General features: G+C 40.5%; 1 protein-coding gene across 1 annotated transcript in view; it reads left to right on the top strand.

Annotated features, from left to right (window-relative positions):
• Window positions 1-16,643: 16,643 nt before the first annotated feature.
• The window catches only part of LOC118561357, a 38,883-nt gene continuing 32,814 nt past the window's right edge, over window positions 16,644-22,712 (top strand). The window contains exon 1 of the mRNA XM_036133407.1: window positions 16,644-16,680. Coding sequence (XP_035989300.1) covers window positions 16,650-16,680 — 31 coding nt within the window. The 5' untranslated portion in view covers window positions 16,644-16,649. The remainder of the gene's footprint in view (window positions 16,681-22,712) is intronic.

Genomic DNA, 22,712 nt, shown 5'->3' with positions numbered 1-22,712 from the left:
ATTTGCATAGACTATACATAAAAGTATGTATGCACACACATGTACACATACACTATCCAGTGATTGAATACCTTTAATAATATAACATATAATATGTATATTAAATATGAATATATGTATAATATTTTAACATTGCATATAACATATATAACAGTATTATAAATATATCTATAACAATTATAAATATTTAATATTTATAATATTTAATAATAGTGTTAGTATATCCACTGACTGTAAAATTACCTGTGAAACGTTTTCCCACAGCCAGAAAACAAGCAGTTTTCTGGCTGTTTTCATGGTACTTTGTTTAACGACACAGAATCAGTAATGCTTCAGTGGGCGTGCAGCCTTGCGCTTGAATTCAGGTGTGCAAAATTACGTTTCCTCTAATTTAGGTGGCAACTTTTGGGGTCATGATGGGTGCTGGTGCCTATCTCCAGCATTCAATGGGCGAGACGTGGGGTACACCCTGGACAGGGCGGCAGTCTGTTGCAGTAACCAATATCATTAAATATAAATTATACTGATACCAGACATTACCAAAAAAAGTTATTTTTTTTTCCCACAGTTGATTGCATAGTTTGAAAAGCTGTACCTATACTGATCAATTCTGGTGTCGCAATGCATAAAAAGTGCAATATTTGCTATTGGATTCCACCTTTAAGACTATTGGTTTGCTAAAAGCAGAAAGTCATTACTCTGTCTGCTCTGACCACAAACAAAGCTTCAAACTCAGCCTTTGGCTTGGTAATTATGCACCCGAGTGCCCTGTGGCAAATAGATTTGTCTGGTCGGTGCGGCGACTGACTGAAAAACCTGTCGCTTTGAAAGGTGATGATGATGGTTATAAACTGTAACAGGCTAGAAGTGCATGGAGCTGAAAAGAGGGAAAACATCAGCAGCTGGATCAGCATAAAGACGCAGCGTGAACCACTTTGTGATTTAAGGTCATGCTGCTGAGGGGAAAATGTCGGACCTTATAGGCTTAATGAAACTCAGTCTGATTCACCAAATAAGTTATAGACCTACACTAAATAAACAAACCCAAAGATTAATGATATTCTGTAGTGTTTTCATTGCATGGATGAGAATCTGATCATTCAGATTGTGCCTTTTATAATCAACTAGAATATTTTGTCATAGTCAGGAAAAAAAGATAGTTTCATGTTGTTGACATGTTTTTGAATTACTTTTTTTCCCGCAAAAGAACCATATTGCCCGGTTTAAAAAAAAAACTATTAATATTCTCAACTCAGCATTATTTATACAATCTAAAAACTAGTAATTCAAAACAGAATTAAAAAGTTAAAGCCAGCAAAATATAAAATTAAAATCCATAAATAAGATCCACAAAACAAACAGCATAATCGTCAAAAGCTAATATCTCAAACTGTTTTAAGAGAACATTAAATCCAGAAAGAGAAATGGCCTGTCTGATATGTAAAGCTACTTGAATCCAGAGTTTTGTGCAACGTCAGAGAAAGTGCAGTTACCTCTCTGCACTTTTTGTTTTACGGCTGACTAATAAAAACTGATCTGCAGACCTGAGCAAAGGGTCTGATAGACCCTGGAAAGCAAGGCAATGAAAATATTTAAAAGCAAATAAAATCATTTTAAAATCAATCCGTATGTGAAGCAGTAGCCAATGAATTGCTGCTAAAACTGGAGAAATGTGCTCTTGTGTTCTGGTACCAGTTAAGAGAAGAGCAGCAGCATTTTGGACCAGCTGCAGTCAAGCCACTTTTGTTTTATTAAGCCCAGAGTAAAGTGCAGTGCAGGAATCTAAGCAAGTTATAATTAAAGCACAGATAAAAATCTTTAGTCAGCTGTCTCAGTTTGAAAAAGCTGGACCAAACCACATAGTTTAACTGATCATTAACATTAAAATTATTCTGTAGTCTTACACTCAGTCTGTAGTAGTGAATGTCAGATACTGACTTTAAGGTTCCAGGTCAACACTGATGTTAGATACATCAATGTGGTGAAACAATATAAACTTTTGAGCAACTATTTTACTTTTTAGTATCATAAAAGTCTGACTGTCCTCTGCTTTAAAAAGAAGGCTAAACGGTGTTTTCTCATAAGTGTCTCCTGAGGGACGACGAAAAGAGGGAAGAGGCCAAGAATGGAGCCTTGAGGCTCTTTGCATGAGTGGGAATCTTTAATAAAATAAAAACAGCAGTTCTCCATTCTTAAAAAAGGAGTGTAATAATACGGTCAATAACATAAAACTCCTTTATTATTTTATTGAGTATTATTTGAACAGTTTTTTTTCGGTTTTAACCCACTAACTTGAGCAATAACCTGTTAACATTTCTCTTTCACGTTTTAACAAAAGTAATACATGTCTATTTCCATGTCTGGTCGGATAAAAATGAGACGGAGCTGACTGGACTGGCTCTTCCAAGGTCTAGTCAGCCCCGCCCCGAGCCACGCCCCCCGAAAGTTAACGTAACCTCACTCTTAACTTTTGATAAAAGTTGAGAGGTCCGAATATTTGTTTATATCAGTCGATATGTAGGAATTAATATGAGAATCAATTCATAATTGGATTTTTTTTTTAACACAGCCCTAAACATAAAGTGCCACCAACAAACAAGTCAATGTATCAGACAGTCTGACCACTACTGAATGCTATGGTGAGATTCCTAAAAGTTTCTGGTAAAACGTATGATTATATAAACTGTAAAACATACAATAAACTAAATTATCTCACTGCCGTCACTCTCTCCCCTTCCATGTGGAGGAAAACCCACTTTTAACATTTTACCAACACATAAAGAACGTGTCTGATTCATTAATTATTACATAGCCAAAAATCTCAGACCTCTCTGATTTGGAAATAGATTTTTTTTTTTTTATTGCGATTATTTTGCATATGCGATTAACTGTTGCCTCCAACAAAATATCAAGACTATAAAACAAGCTGAACATCAAGTTATTATTTCTTCCCAGGCCTTACTGTACAGGTCTATTTGACAGGCTGATAAAATGAGGGGAGATATGAACCCCCCTCTCAACTTGAAAAAAGAAAGAAAGGAACAAGAGTGGGTTAAATTAGTAAATATGTTAAAAAGAAAGGAGAAAGATGGGTGGAGTAGAGCTATGTGCAGGATGCAGCCAGTTCTGAAATTGTAACCAGCCTTTTATGGAGTAGCTGAGGTCAGCCAGGCCAGATGACAACACCGGACAGAGTAGCAGGTTAGCAAACCCTCCTTACATGGAGCAACCATCCCATCTTAGAACTGGCAGATAGTACGTTTGTGTTTTGGACATGAGGATCAGGAGTATTAAAGGCAGCCCATCAGTGAGCCATGCCACCCCATACATGTATAAATAATTAATCTACTTTGTCAACTGAAATTAATGTCAATCATTACTAAACAGGAGAAGGCACACATTTCTTTTTTTTCTCTGCAGCTTTGGAAATAAATGTTGTGTAAACTTTAAAGTCCTAACAGCATTAATCATCTTTAATAAATCTAAACATAAAACACAATGTGGAACAGGAAAGATAACAGCAACTATAATAATAATAATCATAATAATCATAATATATAAGCAGTGTGAGTAGCCTACATCTTATTTCAGGCTCTGTGTTGTTTCCTCTCCTGCAGTTGAGGAACCCATCACAGCTGAATCTGGAGGAACCGTCATTCTACCATGTAGAGCTCCTGAGAACGATCGTGATGGAGACGTAGAGTGGAGCAGAACTGATCTGGAGTTCAGTCAATATGTTTATAGGTACAAAAACACGAAGGTGGATCATGCGGCCCAGTGTCCATCCTTTAGGAACCGGACGACTCTGCAGGACATGAAGAATGGAGACGTGTCTTTGGTTCTGAAGAAAGTGACGACTGATGATACAGGAAGATATGAGTGTCGAGTCGTTCAGAGAGAAAATAGCTGCAAGAAGAGATCCATTCTGGTCACTGATCCTCTCAGCTTCATTAACCTGAGAGTTGAACCAGGTGAGTCTGTTTGTCTCTGGATCAGAACCTCCAGCAGCTTCCTGGTTGCTGACGTCAGAGAAAAACATCTGAGATTAGATGTTGGTGTTTTATAAGCTGTTCCTCCAGGTCTGCAGCTTCTGAGCTTTAGATGGACAGAAACAAACACTTCACTCATCCATGGTCTCCAGATCCTAAAGAACTGAGATCTGATGGTTCATTTTTCACTGTAATCACTATTATTATAATAATGATTACAGTGTAACAGAAAACAGTTCTCAGAGTGAACAATGTAAGTTTATTAACTTTCCAGGTCTTTATTTTCTCAGATTGTTTATAAGTTATTTTGTTACAAGGAAGGAACAATTGCTTTGTTATAATTTGTAGTTGAGCTTCTAGGCTGTATGCTGTATGTTGTTGCTGTATTTCATATTGGCCATCTGAGAATAAAAATCATCCCATTAGCTGGAACTGAAATGTTTTCATTAAAATTTTAATCCAGCATGAAAGAGGGCCAGTCTGTCATGTAATCCTCTTTTTAACATTTGATCTCCATATTCATTACAAGAATCACTCTGCTAATGTTTTATTTTCAGATGTGTTATCGTTCAGAAATATGAGAATTATCCCAGTTTCCAGAAGGAAAGTGAAATAATTTAGGTTTACATGCACTTTATTTTAATGTTGGTACATCTATTCATCTAGCTCTTTTCTAACACGTCTATCCCTTGTGGGACCCTGAGAGCTTCATCCACTAGCAGCTAGGTAGTGAGACAGAGGAGCTGCCGGCTGTTGCTGAAATGCTCACAAAACAGGCGGAGCCTCTGGGGTTTATGGTCTGTCATGGAGGACATCTGCAGACTTCACTGTTTCTGCTTCCCTGATCTGAACTCCCTGCTGTCAGCCTGTGGAGGAGAAAACTGATTTCTAGCTGATTGGGTTCCCAACACTTCCAGCAGCTTTGTGGTTGTAGTAGTTTTTGTCTTCATCATCAGCTCACAGAGCTCTGGTGGAGGATTAGGACCATTAATGAGAAATGGAAAAGAAAATAAAGTCAGACATTTGTAACAAAAAACCCTCTGAGGTTTTCTGATCAATAAAGTGGGATTATTGTGACAGAAGTAGCCAGAAGTCCTCTCAGGTCTCAGGGTGAATCCCGGAGACGTGCATCAGGATATTCTTCACCTTTAATCATGGAAATTTATTTTTACATCTATTTCCTCCTAAAGTATAACATTATTGTTATTCTTTAATTGATGAGAGCCCTTATGCTCTGTCGTATAATAATATGGATTCTCATGGTGGGATAACCTTAGATATAATTACCATGGTTTCATTTAATGACCATATTAACACAATATTTTTTAACTTGATCTGATACTGTCACTTTAAACATCTTAGTTCTCACTGTAGAGTAAATCTGATGTTTATGTCTGATAATTATCTAAAACTCTGATAATTGTGAGCTAAAACTTTCTATCAGAGATGCTCTGATCAATCAGTCAGAGATGGAAGCAGAGACTTCTGGTTCTTCTCTGGTCTGGACCATGATGAAGGTCTGCTGAGGCCTGGGGACCAGAACCTGGTTCTGGTCTGGTTTAAACTATGAATAAGTCAATAAGAAATGATTAAAATTGTTTCAGATTAACCAATGTTTCTGTTTCTTAAACAGGATTAGATATGCTAATAGTGAATGATCAGATCTCATCTCTAACTTCTCTGCTCTGTGTTGTTTCCTCTCCTGCAGTTCAGAGAATCATCACAGCTGAACATGGAGAGGACATCATTCTGCCATGTAGAGCTCCTGAGAACGATCCTGATGGAGATGTAGACTGGAGCAGAACTGATCTGGAGTCAGGTCAATATGTTCTTATGTACAGAAACAGGAAGTTTGATCAAGAGGTCCAGTCTCCATCCTTTAGGAACCGGGTGGATCTGCAGGACATGAAGAATGGAGACGTGTCTTTGGTTCTGAAGAAAGTGACGACTGATGATACAGGAACATATGAGTGTCGAGTCATTCAGAGAGGAAATAGCTGCAGGAGGAGATTAATTCTGGACCCTGACCCTCTCAGTGTCATTAACCTGAGAGTTGAACCAGGTGAGTCTGTTTGTCTCTGGATCAGAACCTCCAGCAGCTTCCTGGTTGCTGACGTCAGAGAGAAACATCTCAGATCAGATGTTGATGTTTTCTAAGCTGTTCCTCCAGGTCTGCAGCTTCTGAGCTTTAGATGGACAGAAATAAACACTTCACTCATCCATGTTCTCCAGATCCTAAAGAACTGAGATCTGATGGTTCATTTTTTACCTAAACCTGCTTCAGAAACATATTAGGCACAAAGAAACATAAAATCTGAATAAATAATTACATTTATTACAGCAAAAAAACTAAATAATAGAACGTTTTAGAGTTTGAAAAGTAAACAATGGTTTAAAATATTAAGATAAATGTTAGACTTATTAGAATTATAAGCATCTGTTGGTGTTTTTCACCCTATCAGCAGCAGCTCTAGAAAACAAACTAAAATTTTAAATCTAACCTAAATGAACTCCAAGAAAGTCATTGGATGAATATTTGTGGATTCACTTAATGGAGACTGTCAGACCAACCTGCTGTACCTGACCCTGTTTGACCCAATGTTAGTCCTCATAATTAGATTTAACAAGTGCAGCTGATAGTTCTGATGCGGCCTTTCAGATTTATCTGATTAATTGACACCCACCTATCCTACTCTAGAGATTTTACATCCACAAGCTGATAATAAATGTCGTAATCAAGCTTAGTAGAGTTGGTGGTATTTCAAAAAAAAAGAGAAAAGAAGAGAAAAAAACAAATAAAAGTCAAAAATAAAATATAAAACCAACACGGCAGCTAGAGATAAAGGACCTTTGGAAAGGAGAAGAGAGTTGTGAATGAGTGAAATGGATGAGGAAACCTGTTGAGAACAGAGTCAGAATAACTGTTACTCCAGCAAGAGGAGCTTCTGGGTCTTCTTTTTTTTAGGAGAAGCAGTTTTTCAGTTTTTCTCCCTTAAAGTTCTTTATTCCTTTAGAGAAGACACCCTCTTTATCCTCTACAGCAGGGGTGTCAAACTCATTTTGGTTGAGGGGCCGCATTCAGCTTAATCTGATCTCAAGAGGGCCACACAAGTAAACTTGTTGCAAGATTAAATAGAACTAATAAAAGTGGACTTGTTGTTGATTTTTATATTAAATGAATTTCACTTTTACACAATATATTATGAATAACCTCAGCGTTTTTTTTTTTAAAAAGTGTGCAATTTCTACAATACTTTTACTCAGTTAAACATTTACTTGTGCATTATGCATAAGAACTGATCACAGTGATTATACAATGTTGAAAAACATTTATTGACATTTTTTGGAACTTCAAAACACTGTCCTGCATGACAAAATACATCAAACAGATCAAAATTAAAAAATTATTTACATTTTCTCAGTGCTACCATCTGCTAATTAAAACACAGTGCCCCTCGTGGACAATATAGGAACTGCAGATGTTCAATTAAACGAAGTACATGTTTTTTTCAATAATTGTTTTATCACTCTTCCTGTTATCTCCTCTTTCTTTCACCTTTTCTTTTTTTCTTCTTGTTCTTCCTTTCATCTCCTACTTTCCCATTGTAGTGTCCATATCATTTGAGATATTCCCCGCATGAATCATAATGAAACTATTCACATTCATAAATCAAGCAGAGCACAATGGCAAAAGCAGTACTGCTCCACTTGTGAAAGTCAAATCTGATGAGCTCTTTTTGGCATTAAGACAACAATTCTTATTGCCACATTGCCAGACAGGACACTGAAAAAAAAAATTTTTTTTGAATAATGAAAGTGCATGTAGCCACCGGGCCGGACTAAATTGTTCATAGGGCCGTATGTTTGACACCCCTGCCCTACAGAGACCTACGATGTGACTCCAGGAGGGAGTTAAAACTAATTCACCTTAAACCATCAGAATCTGCCTTTATTTTACTACCTAGTCAAGAACCAAAAACTGTATTCAAGGTTGGAAGGACATTTACTGAAAAGAACTCCAGGAGATGAGGGTTTTGAGTAAATAAAATGTGATAAAAAATGACATTTATTAAATGTCATTTTGTCAACAGATACAAAAATCAGGTTAATTTAAAAAAATGACAGAATCAAAAAGTTTCTCCTTCAGGTGCTTCTAAAAATCAGAGATGAAAACATCTAAGATCTCATGCTAAATATTAACTTGGAAGTATTTATATGTAACAGAGTAAATATGCATGATTAACATACAGGTGATACATCTTTGAGTAAAGTAGATAAAGTCTTTAACTCATGGGTTAAAGTTCTCCGTCACTTCGACAGATTTCCATCAATTGGAAAATGAAAACAAAAAATAGATCCACTTGGTTCCGTTTAGACTTTTTATTCAAGGTTTTAAACAGAAGTTGCTCTCAACTGATGGAAACTGGCAGAGGCGGGACATTAGCCAATCAGAAGGATAGAAGGGCAGGTCTTTGTGAAGCATATATCTGTCACTCTGAGGTTTATTGGTGTTCAATCGTTTTAACTTTTGGAAGAGGAGAAGGTGGATTGCAAGTAGAGTGAGAATTCAGTAGGAGTTGAACACTTTGGAGGATTGCATGAGCTGGAAATGGTGGAGAGGAAATGGAGTGGATGATGTCTAGGTCTTCTAGGAGAAAACAGGAAATAAGGCAAAGACAGGAAAGAGATAGAAGTTACAGCCGAGTTCAAAGAAGAGGGAGGACATTTACATCCGATAAAATGAACTAAAGCAATTGAGAAAGAAATTGGACGAATCAAGTCAGCCAGGATAATGAACAACCGAAAGATATTAATTTCTGCTGCAAGCTAAAAACAACAAGAACAGATTTTTTTAAAATGACAACTCTTGTAGGTGAAAGAATCAAAACATTCATCCCTGGTGCAGCTCCAAGATTAAGAGGAATAATTACAGGAGTTCCACTTGACATGACAGTTGATGAAATCAAACAAGAAATTAAAGGAGGAAAAGTTATTGAAGCAACAAGGATAAAACACAAAAGAGATGGAGTTGTTAAAGATACCATGGCAATAATATTGCAGTTTGAGCATAGTGGTACCAGAATTTGTGCAGATTGGATACACAAACTTCAGGGTGAGAGAATACATTCCCAATCCAATAAGGTGTTTTATTTGTCAAAGAATTGGACATGTAGCAAAGTGAGAAGGGAAAATAAGGTGTGCAAGATGTGGAGGTCAGCATGAGTATGGAAAGTGTGATAAAGACGCCAAAGTTAAATGTAACTGTGGAGGAGAACATAGTGCAGCATATGTAGGATGCATAGTACAGAGAGAAGCGAGGCAAGCACAAAGAATAAAAATAACAGAAGGTTTCATATGCTGAGCCTTTAAGAAAAGTTGGGAAACAAAGAAACAAGTTAAGGAGATTTAAATCAGGAAAATAATGACTCAAAGAAAACAGAAGCAGATCATTGTTAGTTCAACAGATGAATGCAATGCATGCAAGCTCAAATGTAATGTGGATGAAAATAGAACTTTATGGCATTTGTCACATTATTAATGTCACAGTGCAAATGAGGAAAAGTGATAAAAATAAAACAATTGTAGAAGCAGCAGGACGGCTTCTAGACATGAAAGAGGTCCAAGCAGTTTAAATTCACAAACTTCTGAGTACAACTGGAAATGACAGAGAAAAGGATTAAGGGAAAAAAAAGTGTCATACGTTGTGATTTGTTTGTGGACGAACCCAGAGATGACGCCACACACACGGGACTAAAATTCAGAGTTTATTGAAAGGCAGATGGAGTGGAGGATGATGAAACCAGAGGGGCAGGACTGTACTGGAACAAGGGTGCAGATGAGAGCAGTAGCTGACGGCCCCTGAGTTCTTGGAGACCAAAGTACAGCAGCAGGATCCACAGCACGGCAGAGAGAGTACTTGCTGGTCAGAGTCACAACAGGATTTATAGCTTGGCTGGGTGAATACTTGCAGATCTAAGTCTCAACAGGATAGTAGCACAGATGAGGCAGGATATTCCACAGTTGCTGGGGATAGAGACAGAGGGCTGACAGATAATGTCCAGGAGGGTAAGCACAGATGCAGCTGGTAATATCAATGGGAGGCTGAGGTTACTGGAGCACAGGTGAGACAGGTATATGAACTGTTAGTGAGGCTTGGGACAGAGAGGAGTCTAATAAGTCCGGTAAACAGGCAGAGGCAACACTACAGACTGAGATGAGACAGGAAGGATCCAGCAACAGGCAAAAACTTAACTTGAGATGCAGAGGTGGCAGGGTTCCAACAGCAAGTAAGGTAAACTCAGGTAGACAGGCGAGGAGTTAGTGAAGTACTGAAGACGAACCGGCAGAGGAGTGAAAGCAGAGTGAGGCTTAAGTAGGGAGGCTGGCAGGTGGAGAGAGTCTGGCTAATTAATGACTGACAGGTGTGACTGACTGCAGGAGGAGTGGAGTGAAAGCTGAGTGAGAAGAGGAGGAGGAGCTGAAAACTAACAGAAAATAAAGTCAAATCATAACTAAAACCCTATCAAGGAGGAAGAACTGAAAAATGATAGTAAACAAAAGTTAAGTCAAAACTAAACCATGTAATATGTATTCTTCAATGGAATGCTAGAAGTCTCATAGTAAATCGTGTTTGTTTTTTTATTTGTTTTTGTGCAACATTCATTAGAGATGGACTGGCATATAAAGGAGATCATGTACCTGGAGAGTATGCATGTGTCGGTGTAAAATATTTAACTTAGAAAAATTTGGAAATATTCAGAATTATTATAATCCATGTAAAAAGTTAGAAAGTGGGGTATTTAATAAAATTTGAGGAACAATAACAATGAGAGAAGTTTGGTGTGGGGATTTCAATGCACAAAATAGCCAATGGGGCAGACGGATGGACAATAATGGTAAAATAGTGGAAGAAATGATGGATGAAAGGTCTCTGGTGTGTCTTAATAATGGACAAGGAACAAGAATTGATATACATAAAGGAACTTTGTCATGTCTTGACCTAACATTAGTATCCAGTTCGATCGTTGGTTCTTGTGAATGGGGTGTGAAGGGAGAGTCAACAATAGGTAGTGATCACTTTCCTGTTAGCACAATTATTAAAGATAATTTATTTAGACAAGATTAAATCAGAATAACAAGATAATGCTTTAGTAAAGCAAAATGGCAAATGTTTAGAACAGTATGTGAGCAAACTAGTCATTTAGTGACATTAAAAGGAAATATAGATGAGTGCACTAAACAGGTAACAGAACATGTACTAAATGCTGCAGAAATAAGTATTTCAAAAGCAACAATTAAAGGAAAGACAAAAATTGTGCCATGGTGGAATAAGGATAGTAGCAGAGTGATTAAAGAATGAAATAAAGCTTTTAAAACTCTACAGAAAAATTTGACAGGAGAAAATCTTATTAAATATAAGAAGAAAAGGGCAGAGGGTTGTAAAATATTTAAAGAGGCTAAGAAGGAAACTTGGAGAAATTATTGTTCATCTATAGGAGCAGAAGTTAAAGTACAAAATGTTTGGTCAATGTTTAAGAAGATGGGTGGGAAAAGAAGTCAAGTTAGAATTCCAGCACTGGTTAGCAGTCAAATAGTGGTGTTAAATAAAGATAAGGCAGACGTTTTGGGTGAGGCATTTGCAGCAGTGCATAGTGGGGAGCATCTAGGAGCATACATAGGAATCAAAAAGAACAAAAACTCAAAGAATTTAATGATATATACAAAAAGAAAGATAGATCTGTATCAGCATTAGATGAAGATATAAGCATGAATGAAATAAAAACAGTTATTAAAGATACTGGATATTCAGCTCCAGGAGATGATAATCTATGTTATGCAATGTTTAGAAGGTTACCGGAAGCAACGTTAAAATTAATATTACAACTTTTTAATAAAATTTGGAGAGAAGGTGAAGCTTAGAATAAATGGAAAACCGCAACAATCCTCCCATTTAATAAACCAGGAAAAGATTATTCAGACCCAAATAATTACAGACCAATAGCATTGACATCTCACTTATGTAAATGGATGGAGAAAATATTAGTAAAAAGATTGGAGTTTATGTTAGAGCAGAGCAAGTTAATTTGTAATTATCAATGTGGATTTAGAACAGGAAGGTCTACAATGGATGCACTAGTGAGAATTACTAATGATATAGAAAAAGGATTAAAAATGAAGGAATTGATAATAGCAGTATTCTTTGATATAGAAAAAGCATATGATTCAATGTGGAGGGAAGGTTTACTGATTAAGTTGGGAAATATGGGAATAGATGGAAGAATGTATAATTGGATAGCAAGTTTTTTTGCAGATAGGAAAATTAGAGTTAAAGTTGGGGATAATTATTCAAGAGATTTTAAAGTAGAAAACGGCACTCCTCAAGGGAGTGTGATTAGTCCTGTACTGTTTAACATTGATTAATGATATATTTTTAAATCTAGATTAATGGCTTAAATCAGCACTATATGCAGATGATGGAGCCATATGGATGAGGGGAAGGAATGTCCCACATTTAGCTAAAAATATAAGGAGAGTTGTTAATAAAATAGAAAAATAGTCATATGAATGGGGATTCAAGTTGTCAGTAAGCAAATTCTGTTATATGATTTTCAGTAACAAAATAAATAATGATATAGGAGAAATAAAATTATATGAGCAACCTATAAAAACAGTAACAGAATTCAAATATTTACGATTATGGCTAGATAGTTCATATACATGGAAAATGCATATTAGGCAGTTAGCAACAAAATGCAAAAAGTAATAAACCTGAAAGCCGTGGCTGGGAATGATTGGGGGGCTGATAAGCAGTCACTATTGAATAGTTATGGATTATGGATGTATGATATATGGAGCAGCAGCAAAATCATCATTACAAATAGTAGACAAATTACAATATAGGGCATTACGAATAGCTACTGGAGTAACTAAGACTACCCCCATAAATGCTCTTTTAGTAGAGGCTGGAGAAACTCCTTTAGAAATGAGACAGGTCAAGATTTCACTTTCGTACTGGTTTAGAATTAAAAGCAGTAGTGAAGAAAACCCAGCAACAAGCATAATGAAGAACTGTTGGTCTGTCCAAATTTACAAAAAAGGGCTTTGGCTGGACTGTGAATGAATGGGCAGAAATATGAGTCAGATGATAAGACATTCTCTAAAAATATTAGTGCTGTGCCACCATGGTTGTTTTCAGAAATAAAAGTTGACTTGGAAATACATGAAATTAAAAGAGAATGGAAACATAATGAAGTCGGGGTTAAAACCAGCTTATATATTAGACGATTGTATTATAGTTATTTAAAAAAATTACACAGATGGTTCAAAAATGTATTTTAATTTAATTTATTTAAAATTAGGTCACTAAGCAACATCATAAAATAGCCAGGGCTGCACTTAAAATTTATATTTTGATCTTTTTTTTTTTATGATTATTGATATCGATCAATATGATTTCTATTTTATCAATATGATTTTTTTTCTATGTCTTCCAGCCCTAGGCCATGACACAATAAATTAAATAAAAACAGTTAGGTCTTCTTCGTGTAATCTGTCTAACATTAGTTCTGTTTTTAGCTATTAAGTCTTTAACCACTGTGAGGAGGGGAAGGCAGAGAGGAGCTGCAGCAGGATCTGACAACCTGCAGAATTAGTGCAGCACAAAAATCCAAAATCCAACTTATAAAATTGATTTTGTTGCAGTCAAAAAACTGCAGTTTTGCACTTTAAACTCATCGTTGTCTCCTTGGCTGAGACAAAAACATTGTGATAAATCTCTAAAGTTTGGAGCAGATCAGGCAGACTTGTCTCTCCTCTCTGCTTCTTTCAGAGACAACAACAGAGTTATAGACGTAGAACTGGTGGTTAAAGTCTGTTATTGAAGCTAACAGCTGCTGTAGATCCAGGTCAAAGGTCATGATGTTCTTTGTGTGTCTCCACAGCACCGTTATGGCCCACAGTTCTCCAGGTTCTCTTGGTTCTCCTGGTTCTGGTTCTGATTGTTGCAGGTCTTTTATATCATTTTCGTCACTGTTTCAAATCAGGTGAGTCTCTAAAACTCCGTTACCCATAATGCTGATGGGCACTGCCTGGTCTCCTGTCGTTGCTACTACCTTCTCCATGAGGATCCTGAGCAGGACTCTAGAAGCTCCTCTGAGGAACCTTCTGGTGGATTGTGGGTCAGATCTCAGCAGCTTCATGTCTCTTTGTCTGGTTGAGGACAAGCAGAGGCAGAAACTGCTGAGTCAGTGACTGAGGAGGAAGCAGAGCTGCTTGGTCTGCTGTCAGTCAGCAGCTGGTTCCCAGTTCACCAGAAGCTCAGTGTGGAGATGGACAGAGATCTCTGAGCTGATGCTTCCATCATGGTCCATGAACACAGGACCTCAGAGGTTCTCAGCTCTCTGCTCATCATCTGCTCCACACTCTTTGATCCAGCAACACTTCTCACTCATCCATCCATCTGATGGGTTCCTCAGTAGGTTCTGACTCCTTCTCTGGTAGCTGCTCCACATGTCCTGAAGAAGAAAACACGTCTCCATCAGAAACTGGTTTAAACTGGTTTCTGTCAGACAGGAGACAGACGTGAGGTGAGCTCAGGTCACCTGGTTGGTCCACGTCCTCCAACAACCTGCTGGACCTTCTTCAGTCTGAACACTGAGAGTCCTCCACCAGCAGGAGACCCAGAGACAAGGAGGAGACAGTCATGTGACCATCAGAGCTGCTGCTGCTGTCTGTCCTACTCATCTTGTCCTTTGTTGTCCTCTAGGATACAACGTGAAGGTGGATTCTGGGAAGAAGTCTGTCCTGCTGCCCTGCAGAACCAGACCACTCCTGCCTGGAGATGCTAGAGTGGAGTGGAGGGACAGCAGAGACAGGAAGGTCCATGTGTATGAGAACGGTTCTGATCAGACTGAAGAACTGGACCAGTTCTACAAAAATAGAACCAAGATGAACAAAGACCTGCTGAGAACTGGAAACCTCAGTCTGACTCTGGAACACCCCACAGATGGAGACACTAACATCTACACCTGCATCGTCTCCAGAGGGAAGGAGAACATCCTGATGAAGAAACAAGTTAATCTGAAGGTCAAAGGTCTGTGGTTAAAACTGTGGGTCAGTCTGCAGCTTTCTGCTGGGTCTCCTGTCCACACTGAGGACGTTCTGTCCAACAGTTGGTTCTGCTGGTGATTGGACCCTCAGCAAAGACAACACTGTCTCTGTTCAGTGGAGACATGGGACCCATTTCAGACTGGAACCAGTCCAACATGTTGGACCTTCATCCAGTCAAAGAAAATGTCCTCAGAACTGCTGCTGCTGTCTGTCCAACTCATCTTGTCCTTTGCTGTCCTCTCAGTCTCACAGGTGGAGGTGGATTCAGAGGAGGAGTCTGTCCTGCTGCCCTGGAGAACCACAGTTACCCTGCCTGGAGATGCTAGAGTGGATTGGAGGGACAGCAGAGACAGGAAGGTCCATGTGTATGAGAACGGTTCTGATCGTCATGAAGAACAGAACTGGTTCTACAGAAACAGAACCAAGATGAATGAAGACCTGCTGAGAACTGGAGACCTCAGTCTGACTCTGGAACACCCCACAGATGGAGACACTAACATCTACACCTGCATCGTCTCCAGAGGGAAGGAGAACATCCTGATGAAGAAACAAGTTAATCTGAAGGTCAAAGGTCTGTGGTTAAAACTGTGGGTCAGTCTGCAGCTTTCTGCTGGGTCTCCTGTCCACACTGAGGACGTTCTGTCCAACAGTCGGTTCTGCTGGTGATTGGACCCTCAGCAAAGACAACACTGTCTGTGTTCAGTGGAGACATGGGACCCATTTCAGACTGGAACCAGTCCAACATGTTGGACCTTCATCCTGTCAAAGAAAATGTCCTCAGAGCTGCTGCTGCTGCCTGTCCAACTCATCTTGTCCTTTGTTGTCCTCTCAGTCCCACAGGTGGAGGTGGTGGATTCAGGGGTGGAGTCTGTCCTGCTGCCCTGGAGAACCACAGTTACCCTGCCTGGAGATGTTAGAGTGGAGTGGATGGACAGAGGAGACAATAAGGTCCATGTGTATGAGAACGGTTCTGATCATCCTGAAGAATTGGACAAGAGATACAAAGACAGAACCAAGATGAATGAAGACCTGCTGAGAACTGGAGACCTCAGTCTGACTCTGGAACATCCCACAGATGGAGACACTGACATTTACACCTGCATCGTCTCCAGAGAAGGAAACATCCTGATGAAGAAACAAGTTCAGCTCAAGGTCAAAGGTCAGTGGGTTAAATCAGGAGACCCAGAGACAAGAAGGAGACCATTGGAGCTGCTGCTGCTGTCTGTCCAACTCATCTTGTCCTTTGTTGTCCTCTCAGTCTCACAGGTGGAGGTGGATTCAGGGGAGGAGTCTGTCCTGCTGCCCTGCAGAACCACAGTTACCCTGCCTGGAGATGCTAGAGTGGAGTGGAAGGACAGAGGAGACAGGAGGGTCCATGTGTATGAGAACGGTTCTGATCATCCTAAAGAACAGGACCAGTTCTACAGAAACAGAACCAAGATGAATGAAGACATGCTGAGAACTGGAGACCTCAGTCTGACTCTGAAACATCCCACAGATAGAGACACTGACATTTACACCTGCATCGTCTCCAGAGAAGGAAACATCCTGATGAGGAAACAAGTTGATGTCCGGGTCAAAGGTCAGTGGTTTAAATCTCTGGGTCCGGCTTCACTGCTGGAGGAACAAGTTGGAGAGCAGAACCAACAGAAGGCAAGGCAAATTTATTTATATAGCATAATTCAATACAGAGACAATGCAAAGTGATTAAAACATAGGAATAAAATGTAGAAACAAAAAAAGAAAATTAAAAACAGTAAAACTGCTTAACTAGAACATTCAAAGATAATCCTAAACAGATGTTTTTAATCTTGATTTAAAGGAACTCAGGCTTTCAGCACCTTTACAGTTTTCTGGGAGTTTGTTTCAGATCAGTGGAGCATAGGAACTAAATGCTGCTTCTCCATGCCTGGTTCTGGTTCTGGTTCTGCAGAGCAGGCTGGAGCCAGAAGACCTGAGTGGTCTGGAGGGTTGATGCCCTGATAACAAGTCTGTGATGGATTTAGGAGCTAATTCAGGGATTTATAGACTAACAGAAGGATTTTAAAGTCTATTCTCTGAGATACAGGGAGCCATGGAAGGACTTCAGAACCGGGTCCATGTTCTCTACGTTCTTAGTCTTAGTGGAAGGACTTCAGAACCGGGTCCATGTTCTCTACGTTCTTAGTCTTACTGAGGACTTCAGAACCGGGTCCATGTTCTCTACGTTCTTAGTATTAGTGGAAGGACTTCAGAACCGGGTCCATGTTCTCTACGTTCTTAGTCTTAGTGGAAGGACTTTAGAACCGGGTCCATGTTCTCTACGTTCTTAGTCTTAGTGGAAGGACTTCAGAACCGGGTCCATGTTCTCTACGTTCTTAGTCTTAGTGAGGACTTCAGAACCGGGTCCATGTTCTCTACGTTCTTAGTCTTAGTGAGGACTTCAGAACCAGGTCCATGTTCTCTACGTTCTTAGTCTTAGTGGAAGGACTTCAGAACCGGGTCCATGTTCTCTACGTTCTTAGTCTTAGTGGAAGGACTTCAGAACCAGGTCCATGTTCTCTATGTTCTTAGTCTTAGTGAGGACTTCAGAACCGGGTCCATGTTCTCTACGTTCTTAGTCTTAGTGAGGACTTCAGAACCGGGTCCATGTTCTCTACGTTCTTAGTCTTAGTGAGGACTTCAGAACCGGGTCCATGTTCTCTACGTTCTTAGTCTTAGTGAGGACTTCAGAACCGGGTCCATGTTCTCTACGTTCTTAGTCTTAGTGAGGACTTCAGAACCGGGTCCATGTTCTCTACGTTCTTAGTCTTAGTGGAAGGACTTCAGAACCAGGTCCATGTTCTCTATGTTCTTAGTCTTAGTGAGGACTTCAGAACCGGGTCCATGTTCTCTACGTTCTTAGTCTTAGTGAGGACTTCAAAACCGGGTCCATGTTCTCTATGTTCTTAGTCTTAGTTAGGACTTCAGAACCGGGTCCATGTTCTCGACGTTCTCTACGTTCTTAGTCTTAGTGAGGACTTCAGAACCGGGTCCATGTTCTCTACGTTCTCAGTCTTAGTGGAAGGACTTCAGAACCGGATCCATGTTCTCTACGTTCTTAGTCTTAGTGGAAGGACTTCAGAACCGGGTCCATGTTCTCTACGTTCTCAGTCTTAGTGAGGACTTCAGAACCGGGTCCATGTTCTCTACGTTCTCAGTCTTAGTGGAAGGACTTCAGAACCGGGTCCATGTTCTCTACGTTCTCAGTCTTAGTTGAAGGACTTCAGAACCGGGTCCATGTTCTCTACGTTCTCAGTCTTAGTGGAAGGACTTCAGAACCGGGTCCATGTTCTCTACGTTCTCAGTCTTAGTGGAAGGACTTCAGAACCGGGTCCATGTTCTCTACATTCTTAGTCTTAGTGAGGACTTCAGAACCGGGTCCATGTTCTCTACGTTCTTAGTCTTAGTGGAAGGACTTCAGAACCGGGTCCATGTTCTCTATGTTCTTAGTCTTAGTGGAAGGACTTCAGAACCGGGTCCATGTTCTCTACGTTCTTAGTCTTAGTGGAAGGACTTCAGAACCGGGTCCATGTTCCCTACGTTCTTAGTCTTAGTGAGGACTTCAGAACCGGGTCCATGTTCTCTATGTTCTTAGTCTTAGTGAGGACTTCAGAACCGGGTCCATGTTCTCGACGTTCTCTACGTTCTTAGTCTTAGTGAGGACTTCAGAACCGGGTCCATGTTCTCTACGTTCTTAGTCTTAGTGAGGACTTCAGAAACGGGTCCATGTTCTCTACGTTCTTAGTCTTAGTGGAAGGACTTCAGAACCGGGTCCATGTTCTCTACGTTCTTAGTCTTAGTGGAAGGACTTCAGAACCGGATCCATGTTCTCTACGTTCTTAGTCTTAGTGAGGACTTCAGAACCGGGTCCATGTTCTCTACGTTCTTAGTCTTAGTGAGGACTTCAGAACCGGGTCCATGTTCTCTACGTTCTTAGTCTTAGTGGAAGGACTTCAGAACCGGATCCATGTTCTCTACGTTCTTAGTCTTAGTGAGGACTTCAGAACCGGGTCCATGTTCTCTACGTTCTTAGTCTTAGTGAGGACTTCAGAACCGGGTCCATGTTCTCTACATTCTTAGTCTTAGTGAGGACTTCAGAACCGAGTCCATCTTCTCTACGTTCTTAGTCTTATTGGAAGGACTTCAGAACCGGATCCATGTTCTCTACGTTCTTAGTCTTAGTGGAAGGACTTCAGAACCAGGTCCATGTTCTCTACGTTCTTAGTCTTAGTGGGGACTTGAGAACCGGGTCCATGTTCTCTACATTCTTATTCTCAGTGAGGACTTTAGAACCGAGTCCATGTTCTCTACGTTCTCAGTCTTAGTGGAAGGACTTCAGAACCGGATCCATGTTCTCTACGTTCTTAGTCTTAGTGGAAGGACTTCAGAACCAGGTCCATGTTCTCTACGTTCTTAGTCTTAGTGAGGACTTCAGAACCGGGTCCATGTTCTCTACATTCTTAGTCTTAGTGAGGACTTCAGAACCGAGTCCATCTTCTCTACGTTCTTAGTCTTATTGGAAGGACTTCAGAACCAGGTCCATGTTCTCTACGTTCTTAGTCTTAGTGAGGACTTCAGAACCGGGTCCATGTTCTCTACGTTCTCAGTCTTAGTGAGGACTTCAGAACCGGGTCCATGTTCTCAACATTCTTAGTCTTAGTGAGGACTTCAGAACCGGGTCCATGTTCTCTATGTTCTTAGTCTTAGTGAGGACTTCAGAACCGAGTCCATCTTCTCTACGTTCTTAGTCTTATTGGAAGGACTTCAGAACCGGATCCATGTTCTCTACGTTCTTAGTCTTAGTGGAAGGACTTCAGAACCGGGTCCATGTTCTCTATGTTCTTAGTCTTAGTGAGGACTTGAGAACCGGGTCCATGTTCTCTACATTCTTAGTCTCAGTGAGGACTTTAGAACCGAGTCCATGTTCTCTACGTTCTTAGTCTTAGTGGAAGGACTTCAGAACCGGATCCATGTTCTCTACGTTCTTAGTCTTAGTGGAAGGACTTCAGAACCAGGTCCATGTTCTCTACGTTCTTAGTCTTAGTGAGGACTTCAGAACCGGGTCCATGTTCCCTACGTTCTCAGTCTTAGTGGAAGGACTTCAGAACCGGGTCCATGTTCTCTACGTTCTCAGTCTTAGTGGAAGGACTTCAGAACCGGGTCCATGTTCTCTACGTTCTCAGTCTTAGTGGAAGGACTTCAGAACCGGATCCATGTTTTCTACGTTCTTAGTCTTAGTGGAAGGACTTCAGAACCGGGTCCATGTTCTCGACGTTCTTAGTCTTAGTGAGGACTTCAGAACCGGGTCCATGATCTCTACGTTCTCAGTCTTAGTGAGGACTTCAGAACCGGGTCCATGTTCTCTACGTTCTCAGTCTTAGTGGAAGGACTTCAGAACCGGGTCCATGTTCTCTACATTCTTAGTTTTAGTGGAAGGACTTCAGAACCAGGTCCATGTTCTCTACGTTCTTAGTCTTAGTGAGGACTTCAGAACCGGATCCATGTTCTCTACGTTCTTAGTCTTAGTGGAAGGACTTCAGAACCAGGTCCATGTTCTCTACGTTCTTAGTCTTAGTGAGGACTTCAGAACCGGATCCATGTTTTCTACGTTCTTAGTCTTAGTGGAAGGACTTCAGAACCGGGTCCATGTTCTCGACGTTCTTAGTCTTAGTGAGGACTTCAGAACCGGGTCCATGTTCTCTTTGTTCTCAGTCTTAGTGGAAGGACTTCAGAACCGGGTCCATGTTCTCTTTGTTCTCAGTCTTAGTGGAAGGACTTCAGAACCGGGTCCATGTTCTCTTTGTTCTCAGTCTTAGTGGAAGGACTTCAGAACCAGGTCCATGTTCTCTACGTTCTTAGTCTTAGTGAGGACTTCAGAACCGGATCCATGTTCTCTACGTTCTTAGTCTTAGTGGAAGGACTTCAGAACCAGGTCCATGTTCTCTACGTTCTTAGTCTTAGTGAGGACTTCAGAACCGGGTCCATGTTCTCTACGTTCTCAGTCTTAGTGAGGACTTCAGAACCGGGTCCATGTTCTCAACATTCTTAGTCTTAGTGAGGACTTCAGAACCGGGTCCATGTTCTCGACGTTCTTAGTCTTAGTGAGGACTTCAGAACCGGGTCCATGTTCTCGACGTTCTCTACGTTCTTAGTCTTAGTGAGGACTTCAGAACCGGGTCCATGTTCTCTACGTTCTCAGTCTTAGTGGAAGGACTTCAGAACCGGGTCCATGTTCTCTACGTTCTCAGTCTTAGTGGAAGGACTTCAGAACCGGGTCCATGTTCTCTACGTTCTCAGTCTTAGTGGAAGGACTTCAGAACCGGATCCATGTTTTCTACGTTCTTAGTCTTAGTGGAAGGACTTCAGAACCGGGTCCATGTTCTCGACGTTCTTAGTCTTAGTGAGGACTTCAGAACCGGGTCCATGTTCTCTATGTTCTTAGTCTTAGTGAGGACTTCAGAACCGGGTCCATGTTCTCTACATTCTTAGTCTCAGTGAGGACTTTAGAACCGGGTCCATGTTCTCTACGTTCTTAGTCTTAGTGGAAGGACTTCAGAACCGGATCCATGTTCTCTACGTTCTTAGTCTTAGTGGAAGGACTTCAGAACCAGGTCCATGTTCTCTACGTTCTTAGTCTTAGTGAGGACTTCAGAACCGGGTCCATGTTCTCTACGTTCTCAGTCTTAGTGGAAGGACTTCAGAACCGGGTCCATGTTCTCTACGTTCTCAGTCTTAGTGAGGACTTCAGAACCGGGTCCATGTTCTCAACATTCTTAGTCTTAGTGAGGACTTCAGAACCGGGTCCATGTTCTCTATGTTCTTAGTCTTAGTGAGGACTTCAGAACCGGGTCCATGTTCTCAACGTTCTCTACGTTCTTAGTCTTAGTGAGGACTTCAGAACCGGGTCCATGTTCTCTACGTTCTCAGTCTTAGTGGAAGGACTTCAGAACCGGGTCCATGTTCTCTACGTTCTTAGTCTTAGTGGAAGGACTTCAGAACCAGGTCCATGTTCTCTACGTTCTTAGTTTTAGTGAGGACTTGAGAACCGGGTCCATGTTCTCTACATTCTTAGTCTCAGTGAGGACTTCAGAACCGAGTCCATGTTCTCTACGTTCTTAGTCTTAGTGGAAGGACTTCAGAACCGGATCCATGTTCTCTACGTTCTTAGTCTTAGTGAGGACTTCAGAACCGGGTCCATGTTCCCTACGTTCTCAGTCTTAGTGGAAGGACTTCAGAACCGGGTCCATGTTCTCTACGTTCTCAGTCTTAGTGAGGACTTCAGAACCGGGTCCATGTTCTCAACATTCTTAGTCTTAGTGAGGACTTCAGAACCGGGTCCATGTTCTCTATGTTCTTAGTCTTAGTGAGGACTTCAGAACCGAGTCCATCTTCTCTACGTTCTTAGTCTTATTGGAAGGACTTCAGAACCGGATCCATGTTCTCTACGTTCTTAGTCTTAGTGGAAGGACTTCAGAACCGGGTCCATGTTCTCTACGTTCTTAGTCTTAGTGAGGACTTGAGAACCGGGTCCATGTTCTCTACATTCTTAGTCTCAGTGAGGACTTTAGAACCGAGTCCATGTTCTCTACGTTC

Source organism: Fundulus heteroclitus, unplaced genomic scaffold, assembly GCF_011125445.2.
Source record: "Fundulus heteroclitus isolate FHET01 unplaced genomic scaffold, MU-UCD_Fhet_4.1 scaffold_62, whole genome shotgun sequence".
In the NCBI taxonomy this organism is placed as follows: Eukaryota; Metazoa; Chordata; class Actinopteri; order Cyprinodontiformes; family Fundulidae; genus Fundulus; species Fundulus heteroclitus.
The sequence above is the reverse complement of the archived record's forward strand: the minus strand, read 5'-3'. Positions and strand labels throughout refer to the sequence as shown.